General features: G+C 39.0%; 1 protein-coding gene across 1 annotated transcript in view; it reads left to right on the top strand.

Moving 5' to 3' along the window:
- The first annotated feature begins 1051 nt into the window (after positions 1-1051).
- Positions 1052-10636, top strand: part of BOK (BCL2 family apoptosis regulator BOK) — a 31159-nt gene continuing 21574 nt past the window's right edge. Inside the window, exons 1-2 of the mRNA XM_072143195.1 lie at positions 1052-1305; positions 9236-9550. Coding sequence (XP_071999296.1) covers positions 9325-9550 — 226 coding nt within the window. The 5' untranslated portion in view covers positions 1052-1305; positions 9236-9324. The remainder of the gene's footprint in view (positions 1306-9235; positions 9551-10636) is intronic.

The following is a 10636-nucleotide window of genomic DNA, read 5'->3' as shown; positions in this document are numbered from 1 at the left end:
AGATTTTGCTGATAATTTCTTTGTAGTTCTACGTATATAACCACCTTCAAATCTGCACAGAAAATTCATGGGAATATGGGCCATATGAATTTGCTCCTAGGGGCCCAAACATAATACAAGAAATTTTTTTTCATTTATTTAACCGCTTTTTAAAAAAAAGAGGAAGAGGAAAGGGAAAAGCGCTCATAGGGTGAGAATGTCAGGTATTTTTTTTCAATGAATAGAAATGAACGAGATTCAACAGATTGTTGAATGTTGTGCTCATCCTTAAGAACAACTATAGTAAAAGTAAAAAGCCTGGGCTGGAGTAGGAATAGAGGAATTAAAATCAGGCACACACAGGATAGGGGGACCTTAAAGTATTTGTCAAATCACCATAGTGCATTTTGGGGTCTAGAACGACCCCTTTTTTTTTTAGCAAATTTAACTGGCTCCTCATTTGTCTTGTCCAGCTTCCAAAATGGAGCCACATAGGAGCAACAAAAGGTTTACTCCAGACCCCAAACACGTTGTGATGTTTTCATGAATTTTGAAATGCAAAAATTTTGTGGATTAAAATCGAAAGATTATAAAAACCTTGCATAATGGCTGGGATACATTCCGCAGCCAATCCACTACATATGCACACATCCCTATGAGCACTCATAGCATTAAAGTGCCCAATTTGCAATGTCACATGACATATACAATACCATTACTACAGTATAGTGCATGTTACCGTTGGAACTACAGTGCTCTGAATGCTATAATCTCAACATTCTTTAATTTACAATTAAAGAATATTCTACATCACAGAATTTTTCAAGCTAATAATTAAGAAATCAAACCATATCTGATTTGTCAAAGCGACTACATTGAGTCCTCAGGATAAAGGAATATAACCCGACCACACTATTGAATGTGTCAATTAGAACATGTCAAAATATGCCACTTGGGACATTGGGTTTTAATTGGCATAAGTTACACCTATACACAGCATTGTTATTCCCTCCTCCATTGCATTCTTTCTATTTTCCTTAGAAGGATAAAGCAGATCACTCCCTCCCTCCTTCCTCCCACCCCCTCCTTCTGTCTCAAAGCTTCTGGTTATGCTTGTGCTGCCAGACCAAATGCATAGTGAGTACTAGGGAACAAGATCTGCCGCAGGAGCCAGTAGTCAAGGAGGAGAACTAACAGTAGGAGGAACACCGCACAAAACCACAATAACAAACAGGCACAATAACATGAGATTCGGTCCATCAAAGCTGCTGTCATTGGTACCTGGAGAGAGGCGTAGACATCGGTGACTTCTACATCAGCGCAGGGGTACGTAGTAGTGACTTTCTACTGGAAGGTTTAATTTTCTCTATATTTTATTGTTATTAAGTAGTGTTCTTCAGGCCACATATTATATATTTATATATATTTAAATAATAATAATATTTGAACTCATTGATGAATATCTATTTTTTAGATCTATTACTAGTGCAGATGCAACGTGGTAAATCAGAGTGAAAGCAATGAGAAAGATGTCCGATTTCATAATTTTTAGCTTTCTATGAAGAAAAAAACCTGCCTGACAAGTAAATGCTTTGGTTGGTGGGATGATATGAGGGTATTTTGTGCAATGCTTTGTATCACTGCACCAATCCAAACACTGCACAGAAACTGGTGATATCATATGGAGAAAATGATATTTAGTGGTGTTTGATGTTTGCATTAGAATAAAATTAGGATGAAAAACACCACAAATACCTATCCACAGATAGAAGATTATGTGTATGATGAAAGGTTAATGTCCATATAGCTGCAGGTCAGTAGCATCAAAAAGCTACTGCTACTACTGCTGAATACTAAGCAAATGCTCTATCTAGTACAGTACACTAGTCACATATAAACAGGATGACTGGTGCTCTATGTATTGCCCTCTATTATTTTGGGTTCAAATCATAAGTTATTGTGCAAATAATACCAATCACTCAATTAACTACAAACTGTACAGTAGGCACCAAATATGGAATAAAGCACCACTCTGGGTGCGCCCCTCATTAGCACTAACCCCCACCCCACCCCCAATCACTTGTGACAGGTGTTTCTCCCAAGATGAGCAGATAGTTTGCATACCTAAAACTCTATGTTATGATGTTCACTATAGTATTATCCTAGTGACCAACACCTGTTCAAACACAGTCTAAATATATATTGCTGTATAATTTTGTTACAATTTTAAATGGGCGGCCCTTTTCAGCGTGAGTCACTCCTTTAACTTATGTATATTATATAATATAATATTATATAATAATGTATTCTAAATCTCCAAAAATAATTCATTGTAAAGTCAATGCTGTTGAATGTATCATGTAATAACTGTACACCAAACCTTTTATTAAGGCACAGACCTCAGTATAGTTCCTTATAGCATACGGTTTAAAGACTGTCTGGGCAGTTCTGCCGTATGTCAGCTATTATAATGTAATATCGGTGACATTAGTACTTTTTTTTGTAATGAGTTACAATGAGATCATCATGGGAGGCATTGCAACATTCTTCATCTAATTCCTGCATTCTTTTAATAGGACACATATTTTATAAGCCTGCGTCTGTCAGGACTTGCTGGGAGTTATAGCTTGGGAACACAATTTGGAGACCACTGTTGTAGCCCATGACCAGGACCAGTTATATAGATAATAGGGCTCTACATAGTAATCAAATAAATCCAATCCCCTTCCCTCCTATGTTGCCATTTTTAGACAGTTCTCATAATTTAAGGTAACAAATACTTTCACAAATGACACCCATATAGTATTTTCAAAGATTTCCTACATATTTACTAGGTTACTGTCTTCAGGAACAATTTACCCTGTGTATTATGACAGATAGATAGATAGATAGAAAAATGCATAAATCCAGAGCAGTAAAGCTTTGCATACATAAGTGGTTGCTTTGCCAGAAATCCTTAATACAATCCAGAGAAGAGGCAGCACTTCAGTGTTCAAAAAGTGAAAATTGTTATACTTTATTAAATTGCAACATTTTGGTTATTAAACCTTCCTCAAGATGTTTAAGAAAGGTTTTGTAACTGAAATTTCGCACTTTCATGTGAAATAAATCAAATAAATCACCATTTTCACTTTTTGAACATTGAAGTGCTGCCTCTCCTCTGGATTAGATAGAAAGATAGATAGATAGATATGTGTAAAGAGAAAATGTAAACCTTCTTTAAAAAAAATACAACCATCACAGCCAGTAATGGATTATAATAAAGGCAGTTTGGACGGTAGCCTGGGGCCCAAGCCTTCTAGGGGCCCATTACCACCCAAACTACCACCAAATTTTATACTCAGAAGGACCCTTACCCATGAAATCCTCATACATCTATTCCTGATCTTAATACACATGCTCTCAAAACATTTGAAGGTCCTCCAAAGGTCCTGAGACCATATATTGAAAGCAGGGAGAAGCAACTCCTCCTCCATACCCCAAGAATCTTGATGCTAGCATCACATGTAGGAGGTGATTTCCAGACTTGTAGGGGCTGTAATATTCATACAGCCCAGGGTCCATAGCAGTGTGATTGACAGCAGTCAACAAGTCACTGACAATAACCCTCACTACTCTCAGCTTTTCTTGTTGCATTGTAGTCAGGCCAAGCCTGCCCTAGTTATGTTGTGTTTTTATTTGTTCTCCGCTACGCCTTCAGGAGTTACCCCTGTGCGTTGGTTTTAGGATCAACAGGGTCATTGCTTTCAACGAAATCCTTAGTTGACTTTTCAGTGCATTCCTTGGTGATCCTTCCTTGGCAACTGACCAAAATTAAGAGTTATAGCATCATTTTGTCTAAACTGACTTGCATGCATTTATTATTTCGGCTTATAATAAATAATTACTTTTGCCCTGGATAAATGTTGCCAGGTAACTGCTATACCTATAGAGTAAAGGCAGTGAACCTTAGCTTAAGCTAGGGTATAGGCCACATTAACCAAATCCGTATAATTTCTTAGGCTTATACATGAATCCAAGGTCTTGTGCATGTGCCAAAATAATGAGTCCATGTGGTCTGGAGGCTTAAAAACACAGCTTTATTAGGGCTTCATTTTATTCAGGGTTTCCATGATGGTAAATGGGATCTTCACTGTAACCTGGTAATACCCTAAGGCAGTGGTGGCGAACCTATGGCACTGGTGCCAGAGGCGGCACTCTGAGCCCTCTCTGTGGGCACTCAGGCCATCACCCCAGCATGAAGTTCACCAGACAGCACTCAAAGAATCTTCCTGGAGAATCTTCCTACAATGATAGATGAATTAGCCCTCCTCCTTTCAACTGCGTTGGTGTCTTTAGGAGGCTGAACGATTGAAAGTTGTCAAAGAACAAGGAGAAATAAATTACTGCTTAAATTGCTGCGCTGGCACTTTGCAATAAATAAGTGGCTTTTGGTTCAAATTTGGGCACTTCGGCTCTAAAAGGTTGGCCATCAGTGCCCTAAGGGGTTGCTTATATTCATAATGGTTGCAGCATTTACCCTCGGGTAAGTCTAGAGCCATTACACATGCATTAGTTTCTAATGTACTATGGTGCATATTTGTTACGGCAGGGGGTGGTGGAGCTCAAGTTTTGCATTATAAAAGTTGATTTCCGTACCACTATTCACAGCAATTAATGGCATGCCATTTATTTGCGTAGGATCATAATCCGGATTTTCCACTTCAGAGTTTTTTTGCACAATGTATGTAAGGGATTGTCATAAATCCCATACACTACTGTCCTACTGCGTGGCAAGCCTGTGCATAGTATGTTATTTGGTATGCTAATAGGAGAAATTATACTTACATGTAAATCAGTAAAGTCATGGGGTGGTCTGTCACTGAATTAAGAAGATATAAGAAGCATACCCTAGAACAGTGATGGCGACCTTTTAGAGACTGAGTGCCCAAACTACAACCAAGGCTCACTAATTTATCGCAAAGCGCCAACACAGAAATTTATTTAGTGATTTATACTGCCTGCTCTGTCACAACTTTCATTTATATGAGGACACCAATAAAGCAGAAAATAGAAGAAATTTGGATGATCATTGTACCTTCCCTCCAGGATCCCATAAACAGGAGCTACAATGATTGATAATCCAGATCTGTTTACACCTTCTGACTTCTCCCGGTAGTCCCAGGTACAGCTGTCACTTTAAAATAGCTCTGTGCACAGCGAGTTCTGGGCTGTCTGGGACTGCAGGAAGATACCTGGAGTCCACTCTAGTAATGGCAGGGGTGTCCACAGAAAGGGCTCCGAGTGCCACCTCTGGCACCCGTGCCATAGGTTCGCCACCACTGGAAGGAGTATATGTTCACTATAGAGAACATGAGGCCCCATGGAGGCACCTTACACTTGAAACATTTATGTAATACAGTGTTGCTACAAATTGCATATGCCGGATCTATGGATAGGTCCTCAAAATAATCAAAGCTGATAATTCCTTTAGGAAAAAACCCTTACCAGGGGTGAAAAGGTCTTGTTATGCAATTGAAGCTGTCCTGCAGAAAATATATAGGTTTTTACCTTTTAACATTCATAAATATTTTGTTTATCAGTTGTTGTTTTTAAAAAAAATTGCAATAAAAGTAAAAATCATGGAAAAAAAGAAATCAAGTTTGGATAATACAATTCCCAATGATCTCATGTTGTTTACTACATAGGATATTTAAATGGTTAACAGAGAGATAAGCCAGAAAGCAAATTTATTAGTCATCTGCTGGCAAAAGTGTAGCTGTCTACTGATAAATGCCATCTATATCCGGCCAAGAATGCTCAGTTGTAAAACAGATCAGACGTGGAAGAAATCCTGAGCACAGCAGGAGACTCTTCTTATGGTTGTTCTAGTGATAGGTGTAACGTGTTATTAAATGTACAGTCATTAGCTACTCAGCAATCTGCATCTCTTACTCATATGGTACATTTACTACAGACTGAGTACATAGGTGGTGGGTCACATTGATACCGTCATTGAAACAATATCTAGAACTGCACAGCAAAGCGCCAAACAATCCTAACCATCAAGTTTAATCATCTGCAATATACTACTTTCTGTTATTCCATCTGGTGTCTTACTAGCTAAACATCCATTGCAGAATACATTTATACATTCACATACAGTGTTCTTTGTGTATATTAATAGTAGCAGCAGGACTGTGCAAAAATGCATTTAATATTTTCCAATAAGTCACCAGACATTCACACTGCATGATCTGACCCCTAGGGTTAATTAAAATGAGTATGACGGAAATAAAAGGAAATGACAGCTGTAAAAGTGTTTTGGGCTAATGAGTACATTTTGAAGATACTCTCCCGCCTGACATTTGAGGCCTTATCAACCGGGACAAACGGCAAGTGAGGAAGACCTTTAAGTAGACACAGGAAAATGCTGCAAGGCAAAGATAAGAGGGCTTTACAATAGTGAGAGTGTAACATGGAAGTAAAGCTGGTGGCTTCATGTTTTCCTTATAAGACACCTGCAAATTTCCCACTTCCTTATAATAAAGCGATGTGATAGAGGGAGAAATTCTGTCTGCCAAAGCCATAAAGTTGCCTTTCCCTAGGATTTTAGGACATTGTTGTTGACACCATTGCCTTACTATGTGTTTCCTGAAGGATGCAATGTATTCTGAGCAGTCTGTGGCCAAAGGGCTGCCTCCATATGCCAGTATAAGTCAATGGGCACAGAGTGTATGGTAGGAGCTTTCCTGGTGCATGCGCTGAACGTGTTCACGAAACAGAACCTAAGTGCGGCACCCGTCATGTAAACGATATCCGGATCAGTGCTTTTCCAGAAACAGCTAATCTGCAGTTGAGGAACCAAATGAATGGCCTAGCCTCAGGGTCGAGTGCAGTGGGGTAAGAAAAAGTTGGTTTCACTGAATTATGGATACAAACAGAAGACTTTCTATTTATATCCTGATTTAGTTTGAATAAATAAAAATAGAAGGTCCCTTCAATTGGCTTTACTGTATTACTCCTACTCTTAGCTTAGCACTACACACATCAACTGCTGCACACATCTTTGTTGTAGTTTGAAGTCCATGTTTGACATCACAGTTGCCCTGACTGTATAGAAACGTATTCACTTCTCAGCTAAGAGGAGGACTATCTACAGGATGTACAGAATTAAAACAAGAAACTTACTAAATAAACTTAAACACTAAACTTTAGAATAATACCTAAAATGTAGACTTTGGTCATAGCCTTAGACTATTCCAATTCCCTAATGTTTTATGCACCTGAATCTCTCATATCAGAGGCATAACTTATGGCAACTGTGCACCAAAATCTGTACTCGAGCCTCCATTGATTATGTTATATTTATAGTATTGGTCTTTTTGTAAAGGCAAAAGAAATCTATAAGCTCCCTACTGGGTCCAGGTGCAACCCTCTGTGCCCTCTTTTGTCCCTGCATGCCCCTGATCTCTTTCTTCCTTTAGGGCACAGATAAAGCTAGACAACTAAGCAGCACAGACACGTTTAAGCAGGCAATGCCAAGGGGTAAAAAAGTGTTTATGGCTAGTGAATTACATAGGAAGGTCACGTCATGGCTGTAAGGCGGTAGGTTAGAGATGACACAAGCCTCCTTTTGTTCCATAATTTCTACTATGTCCCAGTCTTCTCTGTCAATAGCTCCTAAGTAGCTCTACTTTCTTGTGCTAGTTTGATGGACAAAACTACCGAATTATAGATAAACTTATACTGAATATTTATTGAAGTAATTAAGAAAAAGAGTGGGGAATTAGGGAAAGGGACATTGGTTGTATAGGGTTTGTAGCTAGATAGCAATCTCAGGAAGACAAACTAAGAGACTAGTGCAAAAGATAATAGGGACATTGTAGCACCAAAACAGGTTAGATATTCAAATGTATTTAATAAAATTTACAAATCTTTAATACATGACATATACAAAAACATATAGGCCCACATTTATCAGTAAGCTGTCCTTATTAGTAACTAAGAAACAAGAAGTGTGTGCTCCTAATCCATGAAAGTGTTATAGGAAGTGTCACTTTTATGGCCATAAATGCTAAAATGCAGGGGTTAAATAAGTCCATGATAACTTGAGGTAGAAGTATAAAAGATATCTGTTAGCAGGACTGTAGGACACTAGATGCTATAGACCTTGAAGAAAGATACTGAAGCAGCGCTGACAGTTTGACATAAACACTTAACTTTCCCAGAACATGGACCATCCAAAAATAACTCTAATAGAATCACGTTCCACTTGTAAGCCGTTGCCTCAAGTACTAAGAGTGACACTGAACAGTCACTAATGTAGCTAAAGTATGATCATAGATGGGGGTGGTGCGGATGCTAAACCAGCCATTCCCATAGACACTAGCTATTCAGAGTGGGTGAGGATTACACATGCTTTATGGGGGTCATCAGACATGTGCATATATATATGTGTATTCAGACACAATGGCAAAAGTGTTCAGAAGGGCAAAGAAGAATAACAAAGCAAGCACTCATAGACAAAGCCAACAGAAGATCCAAAAGGATGCAATTATAAAATGAATGGCTGATATTTTAGTTTTGTATCTGCCTGTATTTGTCCAGTGGCTTATTCTATACAGAAAAGGTCTAACAGTGGCGTAGCCCTCTATAATTATTGAAATAAACAAGTATGCACATGGACCTTGCTTGTTAATGGTCAAGTTAGGGGAATTAGCTTCTGGATAATTTTGTTGTTGAGCTGAAGCTTAACTATTTTATGGCCCACTTAAAGGAAATCTACCAACAGGATCAAAGATTGTAAACCAGGCACACTTACATAAGTGTGTGACCCTTCTGGCAGGATACAGTCTTCTTTTAGATGATTATGCCCTGTTTTTACAAAAAAGGTTTTAAAAATTATACAAATGAGCCTAAGGGGCTCCGGGCACAAATAAAAGCTATGGAGCTTGGAGTCTCTATGGTAATAACTGGGTCTAATGACGGATACCTGATGGATCCCATTGATTATAATAGGGTCTTCGGGATTTCCATTGCTGAATTTTTGCGGGATGTGTGATCTGCTACCAAATCAATGGCAGACAAAATATAAGTTTATAGGTGTAAAGGGCAAAGTAGTGATCATAACACAATACTTTTACAAACCTCACATATCTAACAGGGAACTATAACGTAGATTACTTTTAGCTGCAAAGAGAGAAATGATACAGGATTTAGCAATAATTTGAGGGTTAATAGAGATTTATTATGTTGAATTTTTTATCTTTTCCAGGGTTCATTCACATAAGAAACCTGATCCCAAGAATTGTTGTTCAGGTGAATGGAGGTTAATTGTGAAGTCCTGCACCACGCTCTCTAAACATGGAGATGCTACGCCGCTCATCTGTGTTTGCTGCAGAAGTATTAGAGGTTTTTGACAGGTCCCCCACAGATAAAGAACTGGTCGCCCAAGGAAAAGCTTTATGCAGGGACTATATCCAGGCGCGGCTTCAGCGTGCTGGCCTGGGATGGAGCAAGGCAGAACAAGGCATCTCTTCAGCAGCGGGTGGACGTATGGCGGAGGTATCTGCCACCTTCCTGAGACTGGGTCAGTACTACAGTACTACTTTACTACAGGGATATCTGTACTACAAGCCAATCAGAAATTTGTATTTCATTTTGGAACACCACCCCACCCCCCCAAATTTCACAAATTTGAACAAACCAAAAGTCTGGGATTGTTAGCAGATTCTTTAAGAAAATCCAGTATGTTTGGGAGCATAATGTTTCCCAACCTAACAATGCTCTCCACCTTCTTCTGCTCTAAGGTTAACAATACTTTGGTTTGCTTATCCAATGGGACATAAACCAGACACCTGTCTTAGGCAGATTTAGTTCATGTTTGTGCATATTTTATACAGGATATTAAAGTTCATTTTCATACATTCAACCTCTAGTCTTAACAATGTTCCTTGTTCTGAGTCGTGTACAGGACATCTTTATAGTAGATGTGGAGAGCGTTTAAGCCCTGTTCTGTATACACAGTACTTTCTGTGCCCCTGTTATATCTTCATGCCTCAAACCCAGGGACGCCAGTAGGAAGTTTGGGGCCCCTGACTGGCAAATTTTGTGGGCTTCCACCTCCCACAAATGATAATCTGGCCCTGTGTGCATAAGGATGGTTTTTTGTGACTTGGGGCCCCTTCCCCTCCACAGGCCCCCTGAACACAGTCACACTAAACCCCCCTAATGGCTGCCCTGCTCAAACCTGTCAGAAGATCTAATAACCCAAACTGACTGAATTACAGATTCCTATGATGAAGTGAACTTTGTTTAATGGATTTGCAAACAAACCAGGATCAGATATAATATGGTCTTATTGTATTTTTAGTTTGCTAAAAGTTACAAGTGGATTGGGGATCCACATCTGGCTTTGGCTCAAAACCGGACCTCACACTACATAAAAATCTGTATTATTAAATACGTATACCCATGTGTAGTTTCTATGCGGATTTATTTTAGATACAGATGCTGCCTTGATTTTGGGTCACAAATCTGCCACAAAATCTGAATGTGTCATTCCAGTCTTAAGGGGGTCTACCATGAGTTTTACAAAGTTACAGTGTTAGGAATTGTCCCTGTGTAACCATACCTGTGTGTGTGTGTGTTATTAGTACAGCAGGTCAATATTCCA

Source organism: Engystomops pustulosus, chromosome 3, assembly GCF_040894005.1.
Source record: "Engystomops pustulosus chromosome 3, aEngPut4.maternal, whole genome shotgun sequence".
NCBI classification, from domain to species: Eukaryota; Metazoa; Chordata; class Amphibia; order Anura; family Leptodactylidae; genus Engystomops; species Engystomops pustulosus.
The sequence above is the reverse complement of the archived record's forward strand: the minus strand, read 5'-3'. Positions and strand labels throughout refer to the sequence as shown.